We start from the raw sequence: 17659 nt of genomic DNA, 5'->3' as shown, positions 1-17659 counted from the left end.
TTTTTGTTAGCTGGGCATACACCTTTATAAGGTGGAATTCAAGCATTTGTATGTCACCTTCAAGGTCAATTTCAATATTTCCCAGCACGTTAAACTTTAAGTCTATACTCTAAATGATTCAAAATAATTCGCTTTTAATCACATTATTTATGGTTTATTTTCAAAATGCCCAATCTTAACGTCTTCACGTTCTCTCATGTTTCGTCCTGGAATTACAAGAGGCTCGTATTTGTTAATGTAATACAAGAGAACTGTTCAGTCAGATAGCTATTTGTTGTGAAACGAAGTTACAATTTCAAGTACTTTAGCCTAAATTCCAGCATTTTTCAAACCTGAAACACAAAGCAACATTAAAATTCGTCAGGTAAATGTTCCTTCCCCTGTTTTTGAGGGGTGTTTCTTTATACTACCACATATCGTTTAGGACAACACGGCAAAGAATGTGACGTGGAAAGTATACGCCTCCACCGTTCGTGGAGGTTCGCGCGAGGTGTGCTCTACGGTCACTCGCGAAAATATTATCTAGCCTTTAAACAGCAGCCTGACTACGGGCCAGGGCCGCAGTGCGCGTTAAACTACCGGCGACCAGCGGCCCACTAACCCATCGGCCCACCGGGGAAATCCCCGGTAGTAATGTATGCCAGTCCGTCCCTGATAGATACTAATTGAAAGTGTAAAGTAATTACACTTTTTACACGTTAAAGTATTTCTTAATTATTTTCCTAATTATATTTTATGGTAGCCCATAATGAAAATAATTATGTATATCAGTTTTCGACTAGCGGAGCTAGGCTACTTAAAACTCATTCTGTCACGTTGAGGACCTGGCCCCTCCCTTTTGGGCGTGTGTCTACGTCGTCAGCGTCTACTCATCTGCATCTGTGTATCTCTGTGGGTGCGGTTGTGTCTTGTGATAATCCGTCTCACCTGTGGCTCATCTCGTAATCACACAGGGCTTATGTGGTTTGTCTATTTAATGTGCGTTCGCGCAGTGTCCTGTGCTCGTCGTTGTCTGAGTGTGGACGTTTTTCATGTTTATGTGTACGTGTTCTCTTGCGCTATTGCGCAATATCTGTAAAATAAAAGTAACGTTGTTGCAAGAACCAGCGGACTCGTGTCTTGTAGTGATGGGCAAATGAAGCCTCTTGAAGCAATGAAGCTTTCCAACCCTTTGCCTTGCAAAAAGGTTCATTACTCGAGGCTTCATTCATCACTCACTAGTGACATCTGGTGGTGAAACTGTAACAGCCTCGTCATTCAGTTGGATCATACTTTCAAAAATGTGTAAATGCAATATTGTCACAAAGTTTCCATCAAACTCATGTTTAGTAACAGGAGAATCATTTAAATCATACTTAATTGTCATGTTTTAATTATTAAAATGATTTGTAGCCAATCTAATCCTTGACCATTAGTGGTTGTGTTGGGTTTTCTTGTATGTCATGAACGTATTTGACAATGAAGATATGTTGTACTTTACTATGTTGGGAATTGAGTGATTGTTGAGTGACTGAATATTTGGAGTTAGAAACTGATTTTTTTTAAAAACAGAATGTGTTAAAAATAATTGCTTCTTGGGGCTTCTAGATCTGGTTTGGCAGTCATGACCTGGTGGTTAGGGAAGGGAAGTGGTTAGGGAACTGAGCTTGTAATCGGAGGGTCGTGGGTTCGATCCCCAGGCCTGAGGCCATGACTGAGGTGCCCCTTAACCCTCAATTGTTCACTTATATAAAAATGAGATAAAATGTAAGTCGCTCTGGATAAGGGCGTCTGCCAAATGTAAAATGTTTTTAACATTACAAATAAGGTTTGCCTCTTCCAATGGTTTTTAGTCTGTTTTTGATGTGTGAATCTGATGTACATCCTGATCAAACAAAAAGAATTTAGAACGTTCCAGATTTTAAATTTAACCACCTACTACAACACGAAGCAACAGGGTTCATAGCGCTTTTATTTAGAAAAACGATACGCAAAATGAAGCAATGACGTGGCCGATGTAATGCGAGGCCTCGTTTGTTGCTGATCACGTGATTTTGCTCAATATGACACAAGCTCCGAAGCGGGGCTTCATCGGACACGCCCCTTTTTACTCGGTACACGCTTCGAAGCCTAGCTTCAGATGTCCCATCACTAGTGTCTTGTCCGTCAGCCGCCGCCAGCGTTACACATTCTAGGCTACTTAAACTTAAACTAGGCTACTTAAAACTCGTTCGCAAATTTGGAGACTAAGAAGTCTTTTGGGAAACACTCTAAATTTGGCGTCCTTAAACTTACGTCGTTCTTAAAGTTGTTCGTAAATCTCTAAGATCGTTATCGGGAAACGCATCCCAGAAGTCTTGAAGAAAGACTCATTCCCCACAAAGCACTCACTTCTTTATCTTCATTCTTTTCCAAATTTGCATTTTCATTCTCCATTTTGTCTTCTTATACCATCGATGTGGTGCTTTGATTCCACAGATATGACAGGTCCTACGACGTCGTGGCCTGTGAACACCAACAAACGTTTATACATTTAACAGAATGCGAGTACATCTCAGCTGAAAATGAGGAAGTTTCATTATAATTCTCATTGTGGAAAAACGAATTTACTGAAAGGTGTACAGTGAGTATCAGCTGGTACTCAAAATCGACTTTATATTAGTGGGTACATTAAAGGCTGCTTCTGTAGTGAGTTCGGGGGGGGGGGGGGGTGTCCAAGGGCTGAGATTGTACCTGTGGGCAATTGTAGATTTTTTTAGTCAAACCAGATAAAAGGACTGGTGATGTGATAAAGGACTTGTGCTTGTTTTTGGGCAAACTGTGAGTTACATTTACATTTTTTGGCATTTGGCAGACGCTCTTATCCAGAGCGACTTACATTTTAATCTCATTTTTTATACAAGTGAGCAATTGAGGGTTATGGGCCTTGCTCAGGGGCACCTCAGTCATAGGACAGGTCTGGGAATCGAACCCGGTGTTACGGTCAATTCAGTTCCCCCTGTTCCCCCCAAACGGTGCATGCGCGAAATCAACGAAATCACGCATTAGTCTGCTGCTGGGTTATCGCCTTTACTCGATGTGTACACGTTATTATCCGGGTTGGTTTTGTTTCTCTAACTAAAGTTAACTTTGTGTGCTTGTGACTAACTGTGCTGTAAAGCTCAGGTGATTTAGCAGAGGATTAAATGTACAAAAATTACTCCGATGTTTAATTGTTTAAGCTACTTTTTCAGCCTCTTTCATTTTTTAGTTCGCTTGCATGCGAACAAAAAAAATGCGAAGATTTAATGCGTTTTTTTAAACTATTTAAATTATTTATTGAAACATAAAGAGACGTGTATTGTTCACACTTTAAAGGTTGTTTTTTAACAGACTTATTTGTTGTTTGCTGTGTCCTGGATGTTCTACAGCCTAAAAGGACTTTTGTCTAAATACAAATTTTATTTCTAAATACAAATAAAAATGTATTACACGACAAATGTTATCCCATTTGGCTTCACGCAATATTTAAATCACTTGAGCATGTGATATATTGTTTTTGCTTTACAGTGCAAGTTTTATCCAATGCACAGTGCTTTTACACTAAGAACAGGGGGAACGGATTTAACCGGAGCCCTGTGAAAAATGGTTCCCCCCCTTAAATGACAGAAAGTGTACATGTAAGGCACAACAATAAAGGTGGGGGTGTATTTGACTCTTATTCTTGTAAATAACAAGTTTTATTCACTGCACAGTGCTTTTACACTAAGAACAAAGGGGGAACGGATTTTACCAGAGCCCTGTGAAAAATGGTTCCCCCCTCTTAAATGACAGAAAGTGTACATGTAAGGCACAAAAAGTAGAGTGGGTGTGTATTTGACTCTTATCCTTGTAAATATCAAGTTTTATTCACTGCACAGTGTTTTTACACTAAGAACACAGGGGGAACGGATTTTACCGGAGCCCTGTGAAAAATGGTTCCCCCCTCTTAAATGACAGAAAATGTACATGTAAGGCACAAAAAGTAGAGTGGGTGTGTATTTGACTCTTATCCTTGTAAATAACAAGTTTTATTCACTGCACAGTGCTTTTACACTGAGAACACAGGGGGAACGGATTTTACCGGAGCCCTGTGAAAAATGGTTCCCCCCTCTTAAATGACAGAAAATGTACATGTAAGGCACAACAATTAAGGTGGGGGTGTATTTGACTCTTATCCTTGTAAATAACAAGTTTTATTCACTGCACAGTGTTTTTACACTAAGAACACAGGGGGAACGGATTTTACCGGAGCCCTGTGAACATGGACGTAATTTTGATTTCAAAAGTGGGGGGGACATAGATTCGTCGCTATTTAAATATTTGGTTTTAACCGTAAAAACTGGGGGGGACCAAAGCCGGCTTTTGAAAAAGTGGGGGGGACATGTCCCCCCCCAAAATTACGTCCGTGCCTGTGAAAAATGGTTCCCCCCTCTTAAATGACAGAAAATGTACATGTAAGGCACAAAAAGTAGAGTGGGTGTGTATTTTACTCTTATCCTTGTAAATAACAAGTTTTATTCACTGCACAGTGCCTTTACACTAAGAACACAGGGGGAACGGATTTAACCGGAGCCCTGTGAAAAATGGTTCCCCCCCCTTAAATGACAGAAAGTGTACATGTAAGGCACAACAATTAAGGTGGGGGTGTATTTGACTCTTATCCTTGTAAATAACAAGTTTTATTCACTGCACAGTGTTTTTACACTAAGAACACAGGGGGAACGGATTTTACCGGAGCCCTGTGAAAAATGGTTCCCCCCTCTTAAATGACAGAAAATGTACATGTAAGGCACAAAAAGTAGAGTGGGTGTGTATTTTACTCTTATCCTTGTAAATAACAAGTTTTATTCACTGCACAGTGCCTTTACACTAAGAACACAGGGGGAACGGATTTAACCGGAGCCCTGTGAAAAATGGTTCCCCCCCCTTAAATGACAGAAAGTGTACATGTAAGGCACAACAATTAAGGTGGGGGTGTATTTGACTCTTATCCTTGTAAATAACAAGTTTTATTCACTGCACAGTGTTTTTACACTAAGAACACAGGGGGAACGGATTTAACCGGAGCCCTGTGAACATGGACGTAATTTTGATTTCAAAAGTGGGGGGGACATAGATTCGTCGCTATTTAAATATTTGGTTTTAACCGTAAAAACTGGGGGGGACCAAAGCCGGCTTTTGAAAAAGTGGGGGGGACATGTCCCCCCCGTCCCCCCCCAAAATTACGTCCGTGCCTGTGAAAAATGGTTCCCCCCTCTTAAATGACAGAAAATGTACATGTAAGGCACAAAAAGTAGAGTGGGTGTGTATTTTACTCTTATCCTTGTAAATAACAAGTTTTATTCACTGCACAGTGCCTTTACACTAAGAACACAGGGGGAACGGATTTAACCGGAGCCCTGTGAAAAATGGTTCCCCCCCCTTAAATGACAGAAAGTGTACATGTAAGGCACAACAATTAAGGTGGGGGTGTATTTGACTCTTATCCTTGTAAATAACAAGTTTTATTCACTGCACAGTGTTTTTACACTAAGAACACAGGGGGAACGGATTTTACCGGAGCCCTGTGAAAAATGGTTCCCCCCTCTTAAATGACAGAAAATGTACATGTAAGGCACAAAAAGTAGAGTGGGTGTGTATTTTACTCTTATCCTTGTAAATAACAAGTTTTATTCACTGCACAGTGCCTTTACACTAAGAACACAGGGGGAACGGATTTAACCGGAGCCCTGTGAAAAATGGTTCCCCCCCCTTAAATGACAGAAAGTGTACATGTAAGGCACAACAATTAAGGTGGGGGTGTATTTGACTCTTATCCTTGTATATAACAAGTTTTATCCACTGCACAGTGCCTTTACACTAAGAACACAGGGGGAACGGATTTTACCAGAGCCCTGTGAAAAATGGTTCCCCATGTAGAATAACTGCTGGAGATTATATAGAGTACAATAATAGTGCTGATTATCTGTATCTGTGTATAATCACTTCATTCAGTGACTTTACATCTATCTGTACCACCTTTACACTGAGAACACATGGGGGAACATATTCAACCAGAGACTGGGAAATTTGGTTCCCCTTGAAGAATAAAGCTGGAGCTGATATAAAATACAGAAATTATGCAGATTATTTATATCTGTCTATAATCAATTCATTCAGTAACATTTATTCATCCTGTACCTCCTTTAACACTGAGAACACATGGGGGAACAGGTTTTACCAGAGACTGGGACATTTGGTTCCCCTTGTAGAATAAAGCCGGAGTGTATTTAAGGTGCATTATTGATGCTAATAGGAGGCAGAGCAGGAAGGTGGAGATTAGAGTTGGTATGTTGAATGTGGGCTCTATGACAGGTAAAGGGAGAGAGCTAGCTGATGCGATGGACAGAAGGAAGATAGATATACTGTGTGCACAGGAGACCAAGTGGAAGGGGAGCAAGGCCAGGAGCATTGGTGGTGGCTTCAAACTATTATATCATGGTGTAGACAGGAAGAGAAATGGAGTAGGTGTAATCCAGAAGGATGAATTTAGTCAGAGTGTAGTGGAGGTAAAGTGATTAAGTGACAGGGTAATCTGTGTAAAGTTAGAGATTGATGGGGTGATGATGAATGTCATCAGTGCTTATGCTCCTCAGGTAGGTTGTGATGGGGAGGAGAAAGAAAAATTCTGGAGAGAGTCAGATGAAGTTGTTTTGCAGGTTCCTAAAGAAGAGAGAGTGGTTATTGGAGCAGATTTAAATGGACATGTTGGTGGAGGGAACAGTGGTGATGAGGAGGTGTTGGGTAGATATGGTGTTAATGTAAGGAATATGGAAGGACTTTAGATTTTGCTAAAAGGATAAAGATGGCTGTAGTTAATACTTACTTTAAGAAAAAGGAAGAGCACAGGGTAACGTATAATAGTGGGGGAAGATGCACACAGGTCGACTATATCCTCTGTAGGATACAAAACCTGAAAGAGGTTAGTGATTGCAAGGTGTTACCAGGGGAGAGTGTAGCTAAACAGCATAGGATGGTGATATGTAGGATGAATTTGGAGGTGAAGAAGAGGAAGAGAGTGAGAGCGGAACCTAAGATCAGGTGGTGGAAGTTAAAGGATGAGGACTGTGGTGTAAAATTCAGGGATGAGGTGAGGCAGGTACTGGGTAGTGGTGGTGGTATTCTGGATACCTAGGATGAGACTTCAAATGTAGTGAGGGATGTGGCTAGGAAGCTACTTGGTGTGACCTCAGGACAGAGGAAGATAGACATGGAGTCGTGGTGGTGAAATGAGGAAGTTCAGGAAAGTTTGAGAGTTGGCTAAAAAGAATTGGGATTTTCAGCGAGATGAAGAAAGTAGACAGAGGTACAAGGAGATGTGTCGTAAGGCAATGAGAGCAGTGGCAGAAGCTAAAGAGAAGGCATATAGCAAGCTGTAGGAGAAGTTGGACACTAAGGAAGGGGAAAAGGATCTGTACAGATTGGCCAGACAGAGAAACCGTGATGGGCAGGATGTGCAGCAGGTTAGGATGATAAAGGATAAAGATGAAAATGTGTTGTCTGGTGAGGAGAGTGTCTTGGGAAGGTGGAAGGAGTATTTTGAGGAACTGATGAATCAAAAGAATGAAAGGTAAAGAAGGTTAGAAGAGGTAGAGGTTGTGAATCAAGAAGTGCCTCAGGTGAGCAAGGAGGAAGTAAGGGGTGCAATTCGGAGAATGAAGTGTGGTAAGGCAGTTGGACCAGATGTTATTGCAGTGGAGACATGGAAATGTTTGGGAGAGACGGCAATGGAGTTTTTGACTGAGTTATTTAACATAATCTTGGAAGGTCAGAAGATGCCTGAGGAGTGGAGATGAAGCATAATGGTGCCGATTTTCAAAAATAAGGGTGATGTTCAGAGCTGTAGTAATTACAGGGGAATAAAGTTGATCAGTCTCAGCCTGAAAATCTGGGAAAGAGTAGTGGAAGCTAGGCTTAGAGGAGAGGTAGAGATCTGTGAGCAGCAGTATGGTTTCATGCCAGCTAAGTGCACCACAGATGCTATGTTTGCTTTGAGAGTGTTAATAGAGAAGTAGGAAGGATAGAATGAGTTACATTGTGTGTTTGTTGACTTAGAGAAAGCTTATGCTTGAGTACCAAGACAGGAGCTGTGGTATTGTATGAGGAAGTCAGGAGTAGCAGAAAAGTGTGTGAGGGTAGTGCAGGATGAGAACAGTGTGACAGCAGTGAGATGTGCGGTAGGAATGACAGACGGGTTTAAAGTGGGGGTAGGACTACATCAGGGATCAGCCCTGAGTCCCTTCCTGTTCGCAATTGTCATGGACGGACTGACAGACGAGGTTAGACAGGAGTCCTCTTGGACTATGATGTTTGCTGATGACATTGTGATCTGTAGTGAGAGTAGGGAGCAGGTGGAGGTGAGCTTGGAAAGATGGAGATTTGCTTTGGAGAGCAGGGGAATGAAAGTGAGCAGGAGTAAAACAGAGTACATGTGTGTGAATGAGAGGGCAGACGGTGGACAGGTCCAGTTACAAGGAGTTGATTTGGTGAAGGTTGACGAGTTTACCTACTTAGGGTCGAGGGTACAGAGTAATGGAGGAAGTGAAAGAGAGGTAAAGAAGAGAGTGCAGGCAGGGTGGTGTGGATGGCATAAAGTGGACATGTACAGAGCAGGGAGGAGAAGTATATTGGTAGGAGGGTGTTGAGGATGGAACTTCCAGGCAAGAGGAGGAGAGGTAGACCTAAGAGGAGGTTTATGGATGGGTGGTAGAGGATATGAGAGTGGCTGGTGTGTCAGTGGAGGACACTCAGGACAGGGCCAGATGGAGGAGTTTGATCCGCTGTGGCGACCCCTAAATGGGAATTGCGGAAAGAAGAAGATTGATGCTGATAAACTATATATAGATTACCATTTCCCTCAGTAACTTTAATACTATCTGCATCACATTTACATTGAGAATACAAGGGGAACCAAATGTCCCAGTCTCTGGTAAAACCTGTTCCCCCATGTGTTCTCAGTGTTAAAGGAGGTACAGGATGAATAAATGTTACTGAATGAATTGATTATAGACAGATATAAATAATCTGCATAATTTCTGTATTTTATATCAGCTCCAGCTTTATTCTTCAAGGGGAACCAAATTTCCCAGTCTCTGGTTGAATATGTTCCCCCATGTGTTCTCAGTGTAAAGGTGGTACAGACAGATGTAAAGTCACTGAATGAAGTGATTATACACAGATACAGATAATCAGCACTATTATTGTACTTTATATAATCTCCAGCAGTTATTCTACATGGGGAACCATTTTTCACAGGGCTCTGGTAAAATCCGTTCCCCCTGTGTTCTTAGTGTAAAGGCACTGTGCAGTGGATAAAACTTGTTATATACAAGGATAAGAGTCAAATACACCCCCACCTTAATTGTTGTGCCTTACATGTACACTTTCTGTCATTTAAGGGGGGGGAACCATTTTTCACAGGGCTCCGGTTAAATCCGTTCCCCCTGTGTTCTTAGTGTAAAGGCACTGTGCAGTGAATAAAACTTGTTATTTACAAGGATAAGAGTAAAATACACACCCACTCTACTTTTTGTGCCTTACATGTACATTTTCTGTCATTTAAGAGGGGGGAACCATTTTTCACAGGGCTCCGGTAAAATCCGTTCCCCCTGTGTTCTTAGTGTAAAAACACTGTGCAGTGAATAAAACTTGTTATTTACAAGGATAAGAGTAAAATACACACCCACTCTACTTTTTGTGCCTTACATGTACACTTTCTGTCATTTAAGGGGGGGGAACCATTTTTCACAGGGCTCCGGTTAAATCCGTTCCCCCTGTGTTCTTAGTGTAAAGGCACTGTGCAGTGAATAAAACTTGTTATTTACAAGGATAAGAGTAAAATACACACCCACTCTACTTTTTGTGCCTTACATGTACATTTTCTGTCATTTAAGAGGGGGGAACCATTTTTCACAGGGCTCCGGTAAAATCCGTTCCCCCTGTGTTCTTAGTGTAAAAACACTGTGCAGTGAATAAAACTTATTATTTACAAGGATAAGAGTCAAATACACCCCCACCTTAATTGTTGTGCCTTACATGTACACTTTCTGTCATTTAAGGGGGGGGAACCATTTTTCACAGGGCTCCGGTTAAATCCGTTCCCCCTGTGTTCTTAGTGTAAAGGCACTGTGCAGTGAATAAAACTTGTTATTTACAAGGATAAGAGTAAAATACACACCCACTCTACTTTTTGTGCCTTACATGTACACTTTCTGTCATTTAAGAGGGGGGAACCATTTTTCACAGGGCTCCGGTAAAATCCGTTCCCCCTGTGTTCTTAGTGTAAAAACACTGTGCAGTGAATAAAACTTGTTATTTACAAGGATAAGAGTCAAATACACCCCCACCTTAATTGTTGTGCCTTACATGTACATTTTCTGTCATTTAAGAGGGGGGAACCATTTTTCACAGGGCTCCGGTAAAATCCGTTCCCCCTGTGTTCTCAGTGTAAAAGCACTGTGCAGTGAATAAAACTTGTTATTTACAAGGATAAGAGTCAAATACACACCCACTCTACTTTTTGTGCCTTACATGTACATTTTCTGTCATTTAAGAGGGGGGAACCATTTTTCACAGGGCTCCGGTAAAATCCGTTCCCCCTGTGTTCTTAGTGTAAAAACACTGTGCAGTGAATAAAACTTGTTATTTACAAGGATAAGAGTCAAATACACACCCACTCTACTTTTTGTGCCTTACATGTTCACTTTCTGTCATTTAAGAGGGGGGAACCATTTTTCACAGGGCTCTGGTAAAATCCGTTCCCCCTGTGTTCTTAGTGTAAAAACACTGTGCAGTGAATAAAACTTGTTATTTACAAGGATAAGAGTCAAATACACCCCCACCTTTATTGTTGTGCCTTACATGTACACTTTCTGTCATTTAAGGGGGGGGAACCATTTTTCACAGGGCTCCGGTTAAATCCGTTCCCCCTGTTCTTAGTGTAAAAGCACTGTGCATTGGATAAAACTTGCACTGTAAAGCAAAAACAATATATCACATGCTCAAGTGATTTAAATATTGCGTGAAGCCAAATGGGATAACATTTGTCGTGTAATACATTTTTATTTGTATTTAGAAATAAAATTTGTATTTAGACAAAAGTCCTTTTAGGCTGTAGAACATCCAGGACACAGCAAACAACAAATAAGTCTGTTAAAAAACAACCTTTAAAGTGTGAACAATACACGTCTCTTTATGTTTCAATAAATAATTTAAATAGTTTAAAAAAACGCATTAAATCTTCGCATTTTTTTAGTTCGCATGCAAGCGAACTAAAAAATGAAAGAGGCTGAAAAAGTAGCGTAAACAATTAAACATCGGAGTAATTTTTGTACATTTAATCCTCTGCTAAATCACCTGAGCTTTACAGCACAGTTAGTCACAAGCACACAAAGTTAACTTTAGTTAGAGAAACAAAACCAACCCGGATAATAACGTGTACACATCGAGTAAAGGCGATAACCCAGCAGCAGACTAATGCGTGATTTCGTTGATTTCGCGCATGCGCCGTTTGGGGGGAACAGGGGGAACTGAATTGACCGTAACACCGGGACCCTTCGGTCACAAGACCAGTTCCCTAACCACTAGGCCAGGGGTCGGCAACCCGCGGCTCTAGAGCCGCATGCGGCTCTTTGGCGCTGCCCTAGCGGCTCCCTGGAGCTTTTTCAAAAATGTTTGAAAATGTAAAAAAATGAGGGAGAGAAATATATTTTTGTTTTAATATGGTTTTTGTAGGAGACAAACATGACACCAACATTCCTAACGTTTTCCAATGCTGTAAGAATGTGTAGAATAAATGAAACTAAATTTCAACGAAGATTTGTGTCGTAGCCTGCGACGCACGTTTCTATTAGCAGGGCGAGATGAGGCAGGTGGCTGTTGTAAACACACCGGCGGCGAGCTTGAAGACGTCACTCGCCAGAAAGCTCAACTTGGCCAAAGCCACAAATGGAGCGAAATTGAAAGCCTCCCAACACCCGAGAAACTTGTCTATGACACATGAATGCTCTTCCTGACAATTATAGGAACATGAAGACATGCATTTGGGGTATTATCCATCTTTGGATCAACATACCTGTGCGAACAGATATTTTCAAACATGAACTACATCAAATCAAAATATCGCACCCGCCTCACAGATGAGAGTTTGCAGTCCTGCATCAAGATTAAAGTTACATCTTACATGCCCGATGTTGAGAAGCTGACCGATGTCCGAAAACAGAAGTCACATTAAACGGGTTGTTTAGTGCCCAAATAGCCTAAGGGGCATGTTATGCACGTTCCATTTTGTTGTTTTGTCGAATCGTAAAAATAAAAATGACATCAAAAATCAGATTTATTTATCAGGGTTGCCAACTCTCACGTATTGAGCGTGAGACACACGCATTTGACCGTCTTCACACGCTTACACGCCACACAACCGATTTCTCGTTAGTTTATTTACCTATGTAGTTTATTTACCTCTGATCCACATCTACGATTCATTGAGTTACTAGTTCGCTCTGGCGCCAACCACTGGATATCGATCGATCGCGATATAATACTTAATTTGTGTCCATTATACACCCCGCTCGGTAACAATTTATGTTCGCCACCCCCTCCAGGTTCAAATCTCACTCCAAGTGATCTTGAAAAGTTGGCAACCCTGATATATTGAATTTCTTTAATTTCATCAAATCAATGAAACATAATTCATTAATATTGCAATGAAGTTAAACTTGAGGCGGCATCCTACAACAGAGCAGTCACGTGGTGCGTCGTTCTCTACAGAACACACTGCAGGGAGAATAAACATTTAATCATGAATGCTCATTACGTATTTGTAGCTAACTTATTCATTTTGATGGTAGGCTAATATAGATACATACAGCATGTGTTGCCTTCATTATAAGGCTTATATAAGGCTTTTAATTTTTGCGGCTCCAGACACATTTGTTTTTTGTTTTTTTAGTCCAATATGGCTCTTTCAACATTTTGGGTTGCCGACCCCTGCACTAGGCCATGACTGCCCCTGCCCCTAGTTTGTGAGCGATGCTTAGATTGATGTGGGAGAGTGTCGTTTGCTGCGGTTAGGGCAGCCGGCGACGAAGATTGTTAGTAGCCGATTTAGATGTTCCTGTGTCGGGAGGGGAGGAACGATTTCCTCCTGTAGAACGGTAGTTTGTATGGAGATAATTCTGTAGCAAAACTTGAGAGCATGAAGGACCCGATTTGAGAACTTGTAAAACAAAATCTGTACGTGTATTTTTAATTTGAGAACCTGTAAACTAAAAGTTGCACTTGTAGTTTTGATGTGAGAACTTGTAGAATAAAAATCTGAGCTTGAATGTTAAAAAATTACACCGCACAACTTCAAATCTGCTCTGCTCGAGTTTTGCAACACATATCTCATATTTTTCACTGCAAAAAGAAAAGAATCGGAGGCTGAACAATTACGGATAATTCCATCTATGATGGCACAAACTAGCTAGTGACAAGTATTTTTCTAATAATTATTATTTTTCTAAGCAAAGAAACAACATAATGACATTAGATTCAAGTTTCATCAAGTGTCTTTATTGATCATATTGTAGTATTGCTGTCGAATACCATTTGCCATGCTTGTGTAACCCTATTTGAATGCCACTATTATTCCATGTCTCTTTTCCGAGGGGTGGGAAGAAATATAGTCGGGTTACAAGTAAAGTAGAATTCTCTTTATTTCCAGCCGAACAGCTCAGGACAGGATAACTGGTAGTAGCAACTACACACGACATCTTTTTAATGTCACGCGATCTACGCACATTCCTTTGCGATCGACCGACACGACGTGAGCACCCCTGCAACCCCTGCAACAAATTTCGTTCGCCACCTCACAACCCACAACCCCCCGGTAGATCTTTCTGACTTGGTCATCTTATAAGTAGCTCGCAAGCTGAAAACTTGTGGGCACCCCTGTTTTAGAGTAACTGCATCGTTTGTGTATTTTAATTAGTAGGCCTATTTATTAATTCAAGGATAGGGAAAGAGTAGTGGCCCTTTTGTGTTAGGTGGTGTTTTGCCCTTTTTGATAGCGTGTTATTTAAATGGTTTGCTGTGGTGGCTGTTTGCAGTGACAGATATTCGAGTGTTGTGGTTGGGGTGTGTGATAACTTATTAAAGGATGCTTGGCTACTGATCCAACATGCGTAGCGACGTGACCTTGACTATAGATTGCCATAATAAAGTAAAAATGATCCCGGTGTTTGTGTGTGCTTATTTAGTCTGTGAGCTGGACCTCTCCGGTTTAACAAAGGTGGTGGCAGCATTTTCGCTACCTAGTGCATTTATGCAAATTAACACTTCTTTACAGATGAAGCAAGAGCTGCTAAAATGATAGGCATGCATTTTAAGCAATCCAACTGTAGTAAAAAAAAACAAACACCTTTCTTCCTCATACCAAAAATGGAAAAACACAGTAGGCCTACAGATTCTGCGTTAGCTTTGGATCAAACTATGTGGAAGTCCGCACGCACCCCACTGCCGCGATGTTAATTTAATGATATTTACTGATAATTCCACTGGGAATAGGCTACAGTAAAGTAGGCTATATATTTGTAATGTATTTAATATTGTTCTCATACAAGCTGGTATCGCATCTTAATTTAATCTGTTCTGAGATTTTTACAGCAATGCGACACAACACGTTTAGACAATTTCAATGAAATATTTTCAACGTGATGAATTTTGGAAAGACGAGTTCTTTTGTATTTGAATAATCTAATCTAGATTTTAGCCTGCGGTTACCTAACTTAAATTTGTCAGTGTTACAAACTTTTTAAACATTATTAATGAAGTCACAAACCATCGATGAATCATGTTCAATTAAATGGAAATGGGAAATCTTATTTAGGCAAATTATCTACTAGTTTAAAACAGTGACAGAAACGGATCAAATCAAGCATGTTTAACATTCATGGTCATAATATACAGAAAATCCGACCTAGGTTACTTTCTATTTGCGGCACCGTGCGTGAAATAAACAATAAAATATTTAAGAGTAGGCTACTTACCCTTTTTAAACCCTCAGTCGATATGGTGAAGTGTTTCACATATAGTTTCACTTTCAGTTTATTTCTCCAGGGCTATTTGTTATATTCTCATCGAGGCTTTCTAGGCTATATATTTAAACACGACTTTGAACACTTCAGTTTCCAGAAGTTTACGGTGCGTGACCAGGAGATGGTATTCTGGCTCCGTCTCTGCCGAAGCTTCATTTTAGGGTGCGACCGAAATCGAAATTGCATAACTTCCCTACAGTACTATACTACACAGTAGGTGAAATCAGTATGCGAGAACGGGTTGAACAAAAACAACAGTAAGCATTAAACAGTAGGCTACGCTACACTTACCTGCATGACGTACTACATTACTACAACTGCAGCACACTGTCCCATTGTATGATTCAACTGGAGTAGCGGAGGCATTCGAAATTGAAGAAAAAATTATATATATTTAATACACAGGGCTGTTGTATAATACCCTCAGATCATGGACAGATCCAGGATAGCCAACAAAAATAACTATACATTTTTTCCTAGTGGTCATGGCCTGCAGCTGGATGGAGTAGAACAGCTTCCTGTTCGGGTACCTGTGTGCTTGCAGATGGGAGTATTATTTGAATGTGGCACCCGATGACACCACCTGCCAAGGTGATGACCCTCGTCACAATCCCACTGATTGACTTGCTCACTCTGTGCACAACGATAGGACGCTGCGTGTGCCAGCCAGTAAGGAACACCAACAGCTCCGTGTCCCTTCTCCACCCATGACCGATTTCCTGCCTCAGTGCATTGATGAGTGAGGTGAAGGTCTCCTGGGAGAGTCTGAAATCTGCCCAGGGGTCTCCACCACAGAAATACAGCTGCAGCATGGGCACAATAGAACAATATGATAATGCTGTATATATACTTTTTCATTTATTGTAAAAAATACTACTACTGTAACAATGCTACTACTGCATTGTTAAAGATGTTAGCGGTAGGCTACTTACATTTTCTCTGAGGTATAAAATCAATAAATTGCTAGTAAATGTTCTTCTTTGAGCTACTCTCAGATACAGTCTTGATGTTGATTCGGAATTCATGACCAGTTTAGATAAATGTGATGAAAATAAAAAAGTAGAAAAATGTTGTGAAATGGGGCTTTTAATGAATAGGGGTCTTTTACTGTGGTGGTGTGACATCATGGCATGCGTAAGATGTAGGATGTAGTGTCAAAGGTTGTATGCAGACGTGTGGACTCGAGTCACATGACTTGGACACGAGTCCGACTCGAGTCACTAAACTGATGACTTGTGACTTGACTCGACAACATCACCGAAGACTTGCGACTTGACTTAGACTTTACCTTTACTGACTTGGACTTGGAATCGGACTTGAGCTTTAAGACTTGAAAAGACTTAAAATCCTTATTTTAACTAGGGTGACCAGATTTGGGTTTCTGAAAAGGAGGACACCTTTTACAAATTTATTTTTTAGCGGCGTGTGTCGATTGTTGACGGGGGGTAGCGTGTGTCAAACCCTAGACAGCGGATTGGCTACCATTTATGTCAATCAAAATACAACTGTCAGTGCAGATGGACGATTGCCTGTCATTCATACACTATTTTTTAATGTCATGCGATCTACCCACACTTACTTCGCAAAATCCCAGACGATTTTGAAATTTGAAATTTTTTTAGGTCTCAAAAGTAGGACATGTCTGGGAAAAAGAGGACGTCTGGTCACCCTAATTTTAACATAATAAATAAGTAATATAGAATCACATAACTGGATGATTTTGTATTAAATGGTGCTGTAAAATGTGAACTGCTCAGCTCAGTTTATCCGTATCTCTCCGGAGAGGGGGAGGGGGGCAGTAGCGTTGAATTTGTGTGGAGAGGACAAGCAACATGCTCCCAAAAATTATCCTGTTCAATTATAAAGATTATGCTGTTGTGAATAAAAGAAGAACTGCGACATGCAAGACATGTGGAGTCAGGATAAGAGATGGAGATGCAACCACTTCAAACTTTGTTCGACATTTGAGGCTGCACAAACAAAAGCAAGTCTCTGCTATGTATATTTCACATAATGCTATAACGGTTAGCCAGCTAGCTGGGATGTGATAACTCAGGGGTCGAAAATGAATGTAACGAATGGAACATGCGAGGAGAGATCCTGATGCGGAAGTCAAAATGACCCGCCACTGTGCTAAAAACCCCCAAAAAATCCACAAAATGCAATTTTTTAACTTGAAATTTTATGACTTTGCCTAGATTGGTCCCAACAGTAGAAAAAGTGAAATTTTGCTTTTATTCACATTTCCATGTAAGCTGTACAAAAAAATGTACAAAGATGGTCTTCAGGTCAAAATGACCGATGAGGCAAATAGAGTTGAAATCAAGGCCACAGAGTTACAGAGTAAACCACAGAATGTTACAATGTTTAGTTGTGTCTCAGATCAATCAGTAACAGATGTAAACAAGGCAAATCAGGTGGTGTTCTCACAGACTTGCCGGAGTTGCTGCAGATAACAGGACCCCAAATTATGTCTGTACTGAGAGAAAAGATACTTATTTCAGATCTTACCCCTTTGTCTCTATGGAGATTATTCTTCGTCT

At 40.7% G+C, this 17659-nt stretch overlaps 1 protein-coding gene across 3 annotated transcripts in view; it reads right to left on the bottom strand.

Annotated features, from left to right (window-relative positions):
- LOC143490818 (uncharacterized) overlaps positions 1 to 15305 on the bottom strand; it is a 37499-nt gene extending 22194 nt beyond the window's left edge. For 2 of the 3 annotated variants that reach the window (XM_076989312.1, XM_076989314.1), the window contains exons 1-2: positions 15069 to 15305; positions 2371 to 2484 (exon numbers count right to left, since the gene is read on the bottom strand). In XM_076989312.1, the coding sequence (XP_076845427.1) occupies positions 2371 to 2415 (45 nt within the window). In that variant the 5' untranslated portion in view covers positions 2416 to 2484; positions 15069 to 15305. The remainder of the gene's footprint in view (positions 1 to 2370; positions 2485 to 15068) is intronic. The other variant, XM_076989313.1, reaches the window with a different exon arrangement.
- Positions 15306 to 17659: the final 2354 nt, after the last annotated feature.

This window comes from Brachyhypopomus gauderio, unplaced genomic scaffold, assembly GCF_052324685.1.
Source record: "Brachyhypopomus gauderio isolate BG-103 unplaced genomic scaffold, BGAUD_0.2 sc67, whole genome shotgun sequence".
Lineage (NCBI taxonomy): Eukaryota > Metazoa > Chordata > Actinopteri > Gymnotiformes > Hypopomidae > Brachyhypopomus > Brachyhypopomus gauderio.
The sequence above is the reverse complement of the archived record's forward strand: the minus strand, read 5'-3'. Positions and strand labels throughout refer to the sequence as shown.